This window comes from Aythya fuligula, chromosome 13 (assembly GCF_009819795.1).
Source record: "Aythya fuligula isolate bAytFul2 chromosome 13, bAytFul2.pri, whole genome shotgun sequence".
Lineage (NCBI taxonomy): Eukaryota > Metazoa > Chordata > Aves > Anseriformes > Anatidae > Aythya > Aythya fuligula.
In genome coordinates this window covers 1,387,561-1,403,076 of record NC_045571.1, presented here as the reverse complement: position 1 = coordinate 1,403,076, position 15,516 = coordinate 1,387,561, and the positions used below count along the sequence as shown (strand labels likewise).

The window sequence follows — 15,516 nt, the reverse complement described above, 5'->3', positions numbered from 1 at the left end:
GTGTTAAAATGATCCACAAATGATAAGCTGGAAGCTGTTGATGTGTGTTGTATACTGTAAGGGATTCAAGTGAATTGAACATATGTAGTACTAAGAACATTAAGGAAACATTTAATGGGATCCATATGAACATATTGGACTGAGTGTTTAAGTATTGTAAAGTTGTTTGATATCATAAAATGTAACTCCGGCTGTATTTTATGCTCATTTATGCTGTTCAAAATACATGGTCTAAGACCTCCATTAATTTATCCTTGGAAGTGAGGTGCTGTATTTTCAGCACAGCCCCTAAATAATCATTTGTAGGGTTCATTCTACTCTTACAGTGGTGGTGTGGTATAAAATTGATAGGGGCCCAGAACCCCTATCAGATTATCCATATTGCTTAATTGTTCCCTCCTTCCATCAGGCTGTCCGGCACCGTCCCAGCCAGCTCACCCAGGCAAACTGGCTTTGGTGGGGGTGAGTTCAGGGCTCGTGGGTGCAAGGCAGCAGCCTGTGGTGGGCAAGAGGGCCGGTCTCTGAAGGTCTCTACATCTCTCTTCCTTCGTATGTGAACTTTGAGTCCGTGTGACCTTTAGTTTGCAAGCGTTCATTGAATTGTAATTTTATTTTGCACAAAACCATATGGTTTGTAGAATTCTTCAGGGATGTTTGATATTTTATGTTCTGGAAGATTTACTCTGCAAAAGACTGAGGACAAAAAAAAATTATATGTAGTAAAACTATAATATAATGGTAAATTGGCATTAAAGGTACTGGTTGGATACTTTCATATCCTAGTGGTCTGACAAAGCGCTAGAAGCAAAGCATTTTACACGTAAGGTAAGCCAGCTAAATACTGAGCTATGTCAGAAAGAGCAAGTGCAAAACAGATTATTGAATGGAACAGAAATGTATACATCAACAGAACAGTCCCATACACAATTATTTTTCATATTTACCTTTTTTCAAAATAGGTCACAATAAAAATAAAAGGAATTCAAAGACAACAACTAATTATGGTTTGGAAAGGTCATTGGGGCATACGTAGAAAAAAAATAAAGATGTAGTCTCATAAAATCAAATTGAGAATGGAAGGAAAGGGTGTAAAGATCAATAAGTGTATTAACATGTAGCAGAGCCAGCACTCTGCAACAGTGGGACTTGCATGTAATTCTTAGTTTGTCTGCCCAAACCTAGCATAAATCTCATTGAAAATTTGATTTTTTTTTTTTTAATTCTGTGCCTTTTAGCTGTAGTCTTAAGCATTAAGATACTTTGTCTTCCCTGCACTGAATGTCTTCAGTGCCCATCTATGTAAATTGTGCACAATGCTCTTGGCTTGATCCTTCTCCTCTTGGTTTGTAACTGAGTAGTAGTATGCCCATAGAATAGGAACCTAAATGAAAAATCTCTGAACATGTGCTGCTATTTAGTTCATTAAATAATAGCTTGCAAGCTAATTCATACTCAGATGAGACAAGTCTGGGAAAAAAAAAAAAAAAAACAAACAAAAAAAAAAACATACCAATAAATAATGAATTTAGGAACTGAAAAAATTAAAATATCTCAAAAACACTATAGGTTAGATGCAAACCTTTTAAGGTTCATTACTTTTTAATATATTCTCTCTGATACACTTCACTTAGTACTGATGCAGGCTGTTGTAGTCTTGTCAGTGAATGATAAAACAGTTCAATTACCCTTTCTTTGTGGATCTGGAAAGTATAGCAAAATGTGCTTCAGAACTGCTAGGAGAAAGGTTTAGCAAAAGTTCTGGTTTATTGTCAAAAATAATTTCATTGGGAGCTAACTAGTTGATAAAGCGTCTTACTTCATTTTTGTCAGGCAATAAAGCAATTCTGCTGCATCTTTATGAAGGTATTTTAGCATGACTCTTAAGCTGAGAAGTTGATGCTCATGTTTTCCACTGGTTTGTGCCTCCAGTAGCTCTTGAAGAGAATGGCAGCACTCAACCAAACGTCGCCGAGGAGGGGAAGTTTCCAAGTCAGTGACCTTTGTGCTCGCTAAGAAGCATGTGTCTAGGAGAAAAGAAAGATCTGAATAGTTGTGTTCCCTGAAGGAAAAAGCAAGAGCAGAACTTGACAGCTGAAAAGGGGCTGTTCGGGTCTGCACCCCATAGCTGGAGGTACCAAGCAGTATTCCACTGCCATGGGGCAGCCTGTGTTCAGTATTGATCAAGGGCCTTCCAAAAGAATGAGGCAGAACCAAAGATGAACAAACATTTAGGACAAAACTAGAACTCCCCCTTTCAAGCTTCAAAGAAAGGAGAGCAAGTAGAAACCCTACAAATGAGCAGAATTACCAGAAATGTTTTCCTCTTTTGTAGCTAGCATCAATACAGCATTGTCTCCTTTGGGGTGAGTGCCTCGTGTTTGTGAGATGTCTTGGAAGAAAAAAAGCTGAACAAATTAACACTGTTACCAAAGAATGAAATAAAACCCCTAGAAAAAGGAATTGAAAAGAAGTTTAAGTGGAGTTTATGGAGTGGATGGGGAATGTGCGAGTTAAAGCAGATCTGATATACAATAAAGAAGTGCAAAGAAAGCAGAAATGTCCTATTTATTTCTTCAGGAAGCATTAACATTGTGTGCTCTGTGGAGATGGGAGAACTCTAAAAACAATCAACTTTTAGGGGAATGAATTTAGACGTTTTCTAAACTGCTCCTCCTGACTATAAAAAAAAAAAAAAAAAAAAAAGGAGGGGAGGGGGTGAGGTCTAAATGCAAGTGCGGGTGGGGACAGTGCCTCTTCCACATGAGAAGACCAACAGCGAGGCCCAGGAGCATTTATTCTGGCTTCGCATGTTGCTCAGCCAAGAAGCTGATCTGTAGCAAAGTATTGTAAATGTAAACTCTGAGCTGAAATCTTGTTAGTAGCTACAATTTTAGATTAATGGAAACTCCTAACATGTCAATAAACACTTTGAAAATAAATAATGTTATATTTGCATAATATGCATAAACTTTTTTGTCTAAAAAATTTTTAAAAATCTGAACATTGTAAGCAGCTGTTCCAAGTAAAAGCAGGTGTTGTCCTGGGTAGGTAGCGTCATGCTGCAATAGGGTAAAAATTCACAGCTAAGTTAACTTCTGTAGCACTCCTGTGCACTTCAGAAATTTGGAAATTTTAGACAAATTTGTGTAATTATTTTCTTCTTTTCTTTCTTTTTTGGTATTTGAATGATTTTGCATGAAGTTATTTTACAGTCTACTGTTTACTCGGAGCCCCGAAGAATCGTGAGCATGCAGATTTAGATACAATGCTGTTTTATATCCTAAGCAACATTTTTTTGTGGTATAAAAATAAAGTTAATGGGACGTAGACTTAGTTTCGAGCAAAATAAAAATAAGTTTGATAAATTAGAAAGTCTGTAAGAACTAATTGGAAACTCAGGCCAGATTCTCAGCTTGATGACTTTACTACGCTTCGTTGAAGTGAAGGGCTGATGCAGAAGACCTGTTTTTAAATCACCAAAATACCTCAGAATGTGATGTGAGGTTTTCTGCGATGCCAAGAGCTGCAGGAAGGGGTGATGAGTGTGATAATTAAAAAGGAATCCCCCGTGAAATCTGGTGCATTAAAGTATTGTGAGAAATAGCACTGAGAGATACAAGGTACCCTACTGACCAGAAATGCTTCATGGTTCACAAAGCAGAACCAGTCTATCACATGGAACAAACTAGACTATTTGTCAGATAATTGCATGCTATTGACAGGATAGGGACGGTAAAAGGAGAAGAAAGGAACTCAAGAGGTGTGTTGCCATACAGATCCTATAGATTTTCCCATATGCCTAGAGAAGCAGCCACCTTGGTTGCTCAACATTTACCGCAGAGCTTTTGAAGTACCTTGCAGTGCCTGACTGTGTTACTGGCAAAGATCGGTAATTTTCTAACTGATGGGACAGTGGTACAACCATTAAAATGGTTTGTCATGCAAACAATTGGATGTGTAGTAATCCTGCAAATCTTCTGTAGAGTGCATTTCAGACTGATACCGCTAAGTAAGAGAAAGTCACTGATCACATCCTAGAGGATGCTGGACATCAAATAATATGTCCAAAATTTTGGTAGATTTCCCTTCTAAAATAGCAGGATATAGGATTTACTGAGATTAATTATTATATGAAAGTGCCTTAGCAGATTATTTCAAAGCTCTGGACTGTTGACTCCAGTGATTTAATTTACTGAGGTCTCCAGTTTTCTAATATGCTTCAAAATGCTTTTGTGGTATATGCAAACTACTATTGCAGTGTAAACCTTAATGCAACTGTAAGAATGCTACCTTGATAAAAGATCAATGAAATTAAAAGGATTAAGCTTGGGCCAAATCCGTGACAGCTTTGCTTACTGCAGCACAGAGGAGCTTATGTGGAGCACTAAACAACCTTGTTACTCCAGTTGGGGCAAATTGTGGCTGTCACAGAGAAAAAAAAGTGCTTTTTTTTTTTTTTTTTTTTTTTTTTTCCTGCCAGCCATTCCAAGAAGGGAAAGGGCACACTTTCATCTTTCACCTTGAAGACAAACTATGTCATAATTTGAAGAAAGCACATGTTGTAATGGAAGGCAACAGTAGTTCCTTGCAGGGAATTTTTTCAGGTTTATCAGAGCTCTGCTCCAGCTGGTTTTATGCAAATGCAACTGGATGTCAGCTGAGGGGACAGGGAGAGCGAGGGTGAGTTTAGGAACGGGATGAAGACATACTAAGCTGGAGGAAATTAGCTGGAGGAGTTTCAGGTTAATAGCTTCACAGCTCACCCAATCCAGCAGTAATGTTTATCAGCATCTTCTTCGCAAATTATTTGTTACTGTTCATTTAGAAAGGGATTTCTTGCCTCCATAGCTCCATAGCTGCATCTCATATTGCACTGAGAGGTCTTGGATGCTCTTGTGGGAAATGAACATGGTTTCATTGTCCCTTCCAAGCTCTGCTGCACAGTAGAGTACATCTGTATTTGCATGGGGCAGGGCCATTGGTGCCCCCTATGCACTACTCATCACGTACCCTTCACCCATCCCAGCCTCTCCTGCAGCTAGAGCTCCTGGCCAGCCTGCACGCTGCCATGAGCCCTTTTCTCCAGGTATCTGGATCATTCAGGTAGTCTTTCAGAGAGCCTTTTCCCAGCACTCAGTTAACAAATGCAGTACCACAGTAGTAGAAATGCATTGATCTTATTTTATGGAAGGTATTTATTAGGCGGTAGGAATTAATTCGGTTATATTCTTTCTTGATTTTAAGTGAGAGGATAGTTCTTGTACCATGTCTATTTCTTTTGCAACTCTTCTTAAATGAGATTTATACCTGATGAAATCAGTTGGTATCTGTGCAGCAATTCAATGTCAACTTGATTTATTTGTTCTTTACCCTCCTCCCCAAAAAATCCTATGACAAATTAAGTGAAGGTTATATCTTCTTCTACTTTTTGTTGTTGTTGTTGCTCTAACTTCAGTGCCAGAGGGTACATCTGTGTCTAATATTCATCATTTCAGTAAAGTATTACACCCTGAATTATTTCACACCGCACCAACATTTTACAGACACACGAGTTAATAACATGATCAGTTGCACAATGCTCTAATCCCATCAAATGCTATATCATCCTCATGCTCTCCCTGTCCTTTCAAAACAATAAGCCTCTGGGTCTCCCTCCTGTGTCGTTTCAGACATGCCAGGGAGCCCACACAACCAGTTCACGTTCAGACCCCTGCCGCCGCCGCCGCCGCCACCACACGCGTGCACCTGCACCAGGAAACCGCCGCCAGCAGCTGACACACTCCAGAGGAGGTCGATGACGACCCGCAGCCAGCCCAGCCCTGCTGCCCCCACTCCCCCCACCAGTACACAAGATTCGGTGCATCTCCATAACAGCTGGGTCTTGAACAGCAACATACCGCTGGAAACCAGGTATGGACCAACCTGCTCTATACGGGTTAAAAAACATTAAAAAAGAAGGGTTGGAGGCCCGATGTTGGTGTGTGAAGATGGTGGGAAATGCAAGGTCATCATTTGGGACATGCCAAAGCATTTAGATTTGAGGCATGTAGTATAGCCATGCAAGATCGTTCTTAATTGATTCATCTAGATTGTCAATGCTTGTAAAAGCATGTATTTTGCAAAGTTTGGGAAGAGATTGATTTCCTTAATGTGCATAGGTTATGTAACCATAAGTATGTTAGATGTGTGTGCAGCAAAGATTTGTACTCCTGTACTTGTATGACCATCCCACATTCTCCCAGGGACGTTTTGTAATCAACAAACAGAAGGTTTGTTTAGTTGGTATATTCTGACACTCCTGGTGTAGGTCAGTGTTCCGGACTTGGCTTCCTGTTGATAAGAAACAAAGTAATAAAAATAATACTAAGATAATACATAATAATACTAAAATAATATTTCCCTCAAGGCATATTTAAACATTTTATTGCACATGTACATAAAGAACATCATTTGATGACCATTTGTTAATAGAGGAGTGATACAGGTCCAAGACGTGTGGAGCATGAAGAGCCTTACATTTAGGAACTAGGGAGGAAGGGTTCAACTGCAGGATCAGCAATAATTTACACTAATACTCTGTTCTGAAAAATAATGGAAAGCAAATACATTATGCATTCAGCAAACCTGTGATTCGGTACCCAAAATTCTACCTGCAGAGATACATGAACACCTTCCTCTGAGTCTTTGACCATAAGCTTTTTCATTCCTGTGAAGTATTAGCTAATTTGATGGCTTTTAACTACTGCTGTGTTTGCTGACTTTATCCCTAAAACAAGCCCTTGAACAACCTTCTTCCTCTTTATTGTGAGCAGAGTTTGGACTAGGGTTTCCTTTAGGTTTTAGCACTGTCAAACACAGGAAGTGCATAACTGTCTGTTAACATGGTGGTTGGTGACACGCAGATGAATGTCTGACATTCATGTAATCTGAACTAGAGAATGTAAGGCAATATGCATAGAAGCATTTTGTTGTTAATGCACACATGTCCAATGGCCATTTATCACAATTAATCACTGGGACCTATTTTTTTTCCTTTATAGGGAGTTTGTTTTTATTTTATTACATAATTTAATTTTAATATATGTCTTTAAGCATTTACCTGCTGCTAATTAGAAGTGTCAAATTAAGTGTTTTTTCTCTGATAGGCTGTTAAGTTGAGATTCAAGAATAAGCTGATTCATTCTGCAATAAAACTTTCTTTATTTGTCCTAAGGACAAATCACAAAAAGAATGAAGGAGGATGAAAACTTTTTCCCCAAAAGTGAACACGAACAAAATTTTAGTTCAGCTAGTTCCTCATCTCACTGTGTTTACTCAAAATAAAATCAGAGAGACAAACTGAACGTAGTTTTGCAAATACTTGTATTACATTCATTCTTAACTACATTTGTCCAGATTTCAGAACAGAAATTTGTCATTTAAAGTTGAGTCAAAGGAGAACATATTTACCTTATTTACACTGAGGAGTTAAGGATGAAAAGAACAAAAATCAGATAACAGAATAATGGTGAAGTAATATACATTGAAAATAATAAAAAGTACAAATTTAAAATGCAAATACTCAATAAGTATCATTGAAATTCTATTTCTTATTAAATGTACTTGAAAAAAAAAAATCAATATTCAATAGATGGTTGGAATCAGAGCTTCTGTTTACATAATCTTTATAAAGATATATGTCTGCCATTCATGATGTCACAAGCTTATCTATCTATACTGTCTGCTACACAGAAGACTGCTCATTAAGCATTCTGTACCCACTAAGTACCTTTTGATTGTCTTCAGTCAACACTGAAATAGATCTTATTTAGCCCTTCTGCATCTCTATTCACTATTTTCTCTTCAAACCTCCTTGCTGGGAAAAATACTTTGCAATTTTAAGTGTTCACTTCTGTGTTTTTTTGTTTTTGTTTTGTTTGTTTGTTTGTTTTGCTGTTTTCTTTGTTATTATTTTTACAGATTTTAAACTTCTCATAAAGTACATTTTCTAGTGTAATATCTGTATATATACTTGCTTCTGTAATCTATATAATTGGATACTGATGAAAGGGCTGTGCAATGGATTAGTTTTTCAGACTGGAAACCATACTAGGGGCAACCCTTTGGCAATTCACTAACTGGGAATTTTCCATGTTCCTAACCTTCAGTGGTTGTTTCAGCTGATTTCATGCACCCTCCAGCAGCTCGCTGCAGCCTCCCCTGAAGCTGGCTGAAAGGCTGCATAATCTGAAAGTAGAATCTGCAAGACTGTTCCCAAGATGTACCTGCAGTATATGTGGAGACAAGTGATACAGCAGGGGAACTTTGTAATAAAAGACATCTGTGATCACCACTTCTCAGAAGTCTCTAGTACATGGCATAGCCTTAGAGAAAAAGAAGGGCTCGCTGTTTGTTTTTTCTGCCTTTAACAGGGAGTGATTCAGCCAGAATTGAACAAATACTTTGGTCTAATACCTGGATTCTCTTGCTTTCCTCCTGCATTAATGTTTAGCTGTCCATTAAAAATAATCCTGCAAAATAAAGGGAAGCATGTCAATGGCAGCTGTATTTCTGCGCTAAATCTTTAATAGTACAAAATCTACCTAATATGTGCATACTAATATGTCCAAGCAGAATTTTTTGTTATTGTTGTTTTTTAATTTGGAACATTTGCAATCAAAAAGACGATTTAGAGACAGTAATTTATTCCCTACTGTAATAACTGGACAAAAATCAGAAAGCACATGTTCAGCTTTTCTATCCAACCGTATCTCCTCTTAATCCACAAACAGCACATGTGTTTGTATGGTTTAGCTCCAGCCACGTAGTATGAGACACTTTCCAGGCAGGCACAGATTCCCTAGAACTAATCATGTGACTGTAAATCCTGTTCACCCTAGATAATGAGAAGTGAAGCAAGTTTATGAGGCTGCTCGTGAAGATAATGCATCGTATTTATATAACAGAAAATTCTGTAGTTCTGAAAATGTTTAACATACTCTGATTAGAGATGTATTTGTTCACAATTGGTTTTTGAAACCTACATTAGGTGAAAGGGGCTGTAGTAAAGACGTTTAATGAGGTCTGTGTTCTAAGAGTTTTTTTGTAGAGTAAAACTTGGTTATATTTTAATTGAAAAGGGCAAATTAGGAGCTCAGTTTCATCTAGAGGTGTTATATGCATGGACCGATCCACAAACCAGTCATGTCAGGACTTGACTTTCTGGCCCTGCTGTTCACTGAGGACACTGACTTGGAAAATGGCAATGGCTTGTTGGAGTTACACAAGCCTTTGGTAAAGCCATGCCCAGTCTTGAGCTCTATCATTGCCAAGGCCAGTTCTCGGCCTGGTGGTGCTTCTGATTGTAAGCAGCCTAAATGAACACAGGAATTAGGAACACCTTAAAACTTCAGAATACAAGTCATAGAGTACATGTAGCTCTAGAAATTGGAGAAAAGCTGGATCTGCAGGAGATGTCCCAGCCCACGCTGCCGGCTGACCATGCTGCAGCCTTGGGCACTGCAACGTGCCCATAAATGCAGATGCAGGCTCCGTCTGTATATATGCACGCCATTTTGAAAACTACTTACTCATTATTAAAATGACTTACGAGAATGTAGCAATTTCATTGTGTCACACAGAAAACTAATTTGTAAGTATGGACGGAAAAAGACTGCAAGGATCTCCCGCACTACATGAAAACACAGGAAACATCAATTCTCTGTTTTAGGATAATGCTATTAGGTTCTTACATAAATTGACTTTTTTCTACGTTCCCAGAATAGAGTACTCGCAACCTATTGCCTATTCTCTCCATTTCCACTAAAATAATTGTTTTTTCAGGTTTCATAGATACTTTGCTCTAATGTTTCAAATCTTATGATTTACAGTGTAATATATTGTCATTATCTGTGACAGCCCCATCTGAACGTAGCTTACTGCATTTTATGCAGTATGTATTAAATCCTGACAATTCAAAGGAGTGTTTTTCGTTTTCTCCATGCCCTTTTAGTTGACTCAGTGTTTGTTTCCATATATCTCGCATTTTTGCATTTGTCTGTTCTGGTGCTTGCTTTTTTTTTTTGTTTGTTTGTTTGTTTGTTTGTTTGTTTTCACTTAAATCTAATTCCCAAATTAGGAAAAATAAATGTAATATCAAATATGGATTATTATCTGCCATTACTCCTGATGCTCCTTACAGTATGTTACATTCCCCTCATAGATAAACCATTGGATGTGCTTATTTTGAGGAAAGTTACGTTTTGCATTTATATCACCCAACCATTAGATATTTTTTTTTTTCTGTCTAAATACCAAAATTTCCGTCATGTTGATTTTATGTCAATACGTTCAATTTTAGTCCTGTTTTGTGCTTCAGTGTTTTACATATTTGCTTGTTCCTTCCTTTTTTAAATCAAATTTCTTTCTAGTTCCCCTAACCCATTTAGCAGTGTTGGCAGTAAGGTTAATGCTGTGCTGAATGGACTGAAATCTCCCTTCAATGCACTGGTGATGAGCCAAATACTGTGAAGAAGACAGCTTAATTTAAGCAATCTTATCACCATGGTAATAGCTCGTCTAAAGGGACAGTAAGGTACCAGACCATGAACCTGAGATTCAATTATCATTAATTTATATAAAACTTTGAAGTACTAAAATACTAGATTAATAGGAGAAGCATTTGGGGTTCAAGGCAGTTGTGATTTTTAGTTACTCTTCAGCAATATTTCAGAACCCTAAAGTTTGATTATGTCTTTAAATGCTTAAAGACTTAGACGGTTTTAGAATTAAAAAGTGTATTTAGCTTCTCATATAGATGAGGTCCTTCAGTTTTGTATTATATAGTTATTTAAGGTGCCTAGTTAAGACTCTGGGTTTCTGTTTTCCTAAAAATATCATCTTGATAATGATACTTTTTCGAACCAGGAAGATCTTAGCAACTTAGCAAGAGACACATTCAGTAGTATGGTTTTCCCTTGTTCTTTTTTAATCAAGCTCATAATTACTTGTGCCCTTCAAAATTAATATTGATAGGCTTTCAAACTACAAAAACCTGTGCATATTGACTCTCCATTTAAGCTGAAGTAGTGCGAAAAGCAGAAATAATTACAGAAAATACATATATATAAATGTGCACACACAAAAGCAGATAAGAATGAGCTCTTGAAGATTTATTCTTTCTCCTTGCTCTCTTATTTGAGCAGCCTGTGAATTTAGCCCCCAATGCAGAGATACAGAAAGCACTTTTATGCCTTCCTTTTTTTTTTTTTCCCAGGTCAAGGTTTCCATAGCAAACAGAATGGCTTTTATAGCTCCTGTGGCACACAGGTGTTGATGATCATAAACCACCAAGCAGGGAAACAATTACTATTACAGCAATGCAATTCATTAGGAACTTGTTTGTGAATGGAGACTTCTCCTGAGTTAAATAACCACTCTTGTGGTTATTCCAAAAACATAAATGCAGGGGGAGCTTCATTTATGATCCTTCCTTCCAACAGTCTTCTTCAGTATTTTTTGTTTTGACATTTCTCTTGTATTTTGTCATTTTCTACCTAATTAAACAATAAATCTAGCCTGTAGAGAAGCTGATCATATTAAAAAACAAGCATGTGGCAAAGGGTTTAAATCCAGTCCAAGTCCCATGTGTTTCCACTATACAGAAAAAAAATAATAAAAAAAAAGGACTTCTGAACTGTAAAAGATGAATTGGAAATGTTAAATATGACAATGAACTTAAAATAAAAGCTGTAAATATGACCTTAACTTTAATAATGCAGGAAAGATACCATCCTACATGGAAATAAAAATATAAACATTTGTCAGCTACAATGAATTACAATTTTAATGTTGGCAGCTATGGTACTTGAGGGTCCTTCTTTTGAATAATTTGAGATCCAGTCACTTTGGCCAATGAGGCAACTTAAATTGTTCGTGTATTCTCCTGTTACTTTTCTTTGGGAAAAGCTCTGGTTTGTCTTTCTCTGGAACAGTGTGGTAGTATTTGTATGTATAAATGTTTTTGTACATATAAATGTCTTTGTGCTGCCTTATTATAGTAACCTGGGTCATCATGCTGCAGATAGTCTTCACTCATTATTTTGAATAACAGAAAGTAAGTTTTATTATAGAAAGTAATAAATAAAAGTAAAGATGTGTTGATATTTTATGGCCAGCAATAAGCTAGCAGGCCTGTTAGCTTTCTGTGAAGAACATTATTTTCATTTACAAAAACTGAAAGAGAATGAGTATAAATTTGGAAAGAGAAAAATAATTACATATTAATAGGTCTAGGCTGATTTGGAAAACAGAGACTATAGTAGTAGAAAGGGTCATAGATCTGCTGAGTACCTTATCTTTTTATTTTTAAGATACGTATATTTGGAATGTTATTGCCTGAAAATGTGTATCTATTCCCTGGATAGCTATTTCTAGGAAATCTGTTTTGGATGACTAGATAGAATTTTCCATAGGAAATATGCTCCTGTCATCCAGTAAAATTTGTTGAGTGAGTGGCATTTGTCGCTTTACACTTTGGCATTTGACAATATGTATGGGAGTGCGGATATTTGGAAATAGACTCAAATTCTGGTAATAAATTCAGTTGGAATATGCATGAATTCCCACAGGAGGAAATTCATGGCAAAGAGAACTACGGGCAACTCTGTCTACTTTAGTTATCTCATTTTCATTTCTCTGTTTTAAGCCATGCTTCTAACCAGAGAATACAAGCAAAAAAATCACAATATTAGTAATTTTTCTTTCATTTTTATGGTTTTACAGTATTCTGCAAATATTACACACTATTCTTTATAGAAATTATGTAAATATTATTGTAAGTACGATTTTGATTTTACAAGTCACAAATTAATATACTACTGAAAATGCAGATTAAACCACGAGCTCCCTTATTCCTTCCTTACCCCACTAACATCTGTGTATTTAGATCAGTTTCACTCAGAGGTCACTTGATTTGTAGTAAAAAGGAAAGTCCTAAGCCACAGAAAAGCATTTTTTAAAAATACTAGATTAATATAGCAGAGTCAAAGTGTATCATACTAATAAAGCACATACTGATCTATACAAGAGTAATTGCTGCCTTCAGCATGGTAGTTTTTATCTTTTTTTGTTAAACAATCAATGAAACCAGAAGACAATTGTACTTTTGACAACTGTTCCATATTAGAAGCTGTTCTTGATTGATCTTGGCACCATCCTGTATTTATATAATTATATAAATATAATATAATATTATATATTTCCAGATTTCTGCCAGGAACTTTAGTCACCTGATTGGCAGACTTAGCTTGCCTACAGCAATGACAGACAAGTGAGTCAACATCATGTCACTGCTGTTGCGCTGTACTGAAGCACTAAGTAAGGGATACAGGTTCTCTTACATCCTTTCACATCCAGAGTCATGGGGCTAGGTTTTCAAACACTATGTAAAATAACTAAGAATGAATACAGGGAAGCAGCTCTAAGTGAGTGATTCAAAAGACAAGTCCTGCTTAAAAGAGGAAATTTTAACAAAGCAGTTGTATTCCAAAATACAATGCCCTGGTGGGATTTAAATGTGTTTCAATTATACACATAAAAATAGAATGATAAGTTAGATAATTATTGTTCATGGCAATTTCCCTCTTCTTTCATGCTTGTACTTTGTTTTTCCTATGGTTCTTGTACGCAGAAAGATAAAACAGGGCATAGCATTGCACCAGGTAAAATTATGGGTTAGATTTTAACTATAATTATAAGTCATGTCTTATAATTTCCATACAGTTTTGCTGGGTAGATTTTAAAGAAGACAGTATGGTTCATATATCTTCTTTTGCTAAATAGGTGTGTTGTTTTCCCTTAGCATAGCTGCCTTGTTTTTATGCCAAATGGTTTGCTGAGGATGGGAGATAAAGGAATCATTCATAAACAGATGTTTATTATCTTAAATTATCTGATTACTAACTATTGCTAACTAGCTGATTATTATCTAAGTTTAGATGTTCATGTGTTTTTGGTGTTTTTTTTTTTTCTCCCTCTCCCATTTCTTGTATGTAATAGAATAGATAAAAAATCAGTAAAGAGCAAGTTTCTGCTTCTTGCCAGTGTCACAGGAAGTATTAACTGTTTTAGAAGAGTCAGCTAACGGTGGGCTTGTTTGATGTTTACCAAAGTAGGACAACTGTTTCAGTTCCAAATCCCTTTTGGCTTTCATCTTTACGTATTTTCTGGATTTCACAAAAATCAGAGTTGTTCCTATGTTTCAACTGCTATGCCTCTGAAAAAATCCCTTTGCACGTCTTTTGACATCTAAATCAAATTTTATTTCAATTGCCTACTTAAGCGTTGGTATAGAGATACAGTTAAATATATATAAACACACAGTTACAGAACTGTTTGAAAAGACGTTGAAAAATTTACATGATCAAACTGGAGGCTTCTTAGCTTTCCTATCACTTAGCTAAGTAGTAATTTATTATGCTTTAGTAACTATTTCTTTAATGTGATATGGGTACAAATGTGTATCTACTTGGTTTACCCAGGAGAAATGCAGACTAATTTTTTGGTATTGCAAGATTTCTGGCATTTGTGTTTTTGCTAACTCCTGCAGTGGATTGCTTTTCAAATCTTCTTTTGTTCTTCATTTTTCCTCTTACAAATCTGTAACTTTTAATGAAAATGAAGGTTGTAGGTACAAATCAAAGTGGATTTCTAGGCCTACAGGTGCCAGGCACAGGGCAAATACATAGAACTTAGAGAAGCGGTATCAAGCCCTCGACAAAGCTGAGGGACATTACTACAGTATTGGGATGTCAAAATATTTTCTTGGAATTTAATTAAGAAATTCTGTGTGGGGTTAATCTAGTTTCTGTAATCGAATTATTTATTTAAGTAAATTTGTTGGGGATGCTGCTTCATGTGTAGCTTTTACAGGACTACTACTCCAAAGAAGAAGCCAGAAGTATGTAACAAAACATCCAGATAGAGAAGGGTGTGAAGAAAGAAATGAACTCCCCTTCTCTCACCTTCTCCTAGCTGAGAATTCATCGTTTTTCTATGAGTTTCACTCTTGGAGTTATATACCATTCCTCTTATTGCTGAAAAAGAGCACTTAGATGAGCCCCATGAAACTTCATCTTTACAGAAAGCACGCTATTCTGTGATCAGCGGGACTAAGAGGTCTGATTTCATGCCTTATGTCACCTGAACTACCCAGCAGCTCCCTTCCTTGGTCCCTATCTCTCTACTGGGCATCTCAACGTAGCAGATTTACACTTCGCTATTGATCAGTCGATGCCTCTTCTGCACAAGGGGCTGGATGGCTGCTGTAGTGTCTTAGGGAGCATGACCCAAGTTTGTAAGCAGCTCATTAAGGCTTTGGTTCCAGATCAAGTTGCTGAATTTTATGAGTCTGGGAGAGTCTTTTCCTTTCTGTCAGTTTTGCTTTTGAAAGAGTTCAAAGTTTGGAATTTTTGTCAAGATGAACAAATGGACAGATAGGTAGATAGACATTGTGGTTACTTTTAAAAAGAATGAATA

The 15,516-nt window shown here is 36.7% G+C and overlaps 1 protein-coding gene across 9 annotated transcripts in view; it reads left to right on the top strand.

Annotated features, from left to right (window-relative positions):
• TENM1 (teneurin transmembrane protein 1) overlaps positions 1-15,516 on the top strand; it is a 908,570-nt gene that overhangs the window by 735,590 nt on the left and 157,464 nt on the right. For all 9 annotated transcript variants that reach the window (XM_032196349.1, XM_032196354.1, XM_032196351.1 and 6 more), the window contains one exon: positions 5,670-5,910. In XM_032196349.1, coding sequence (XP_032052240.1) covers positions 5,670-5,910 — 241 coding nt within the window. The remainder of the gene's footprint in view (positions 1-5,669; positions 5,911-15,516) is intronic.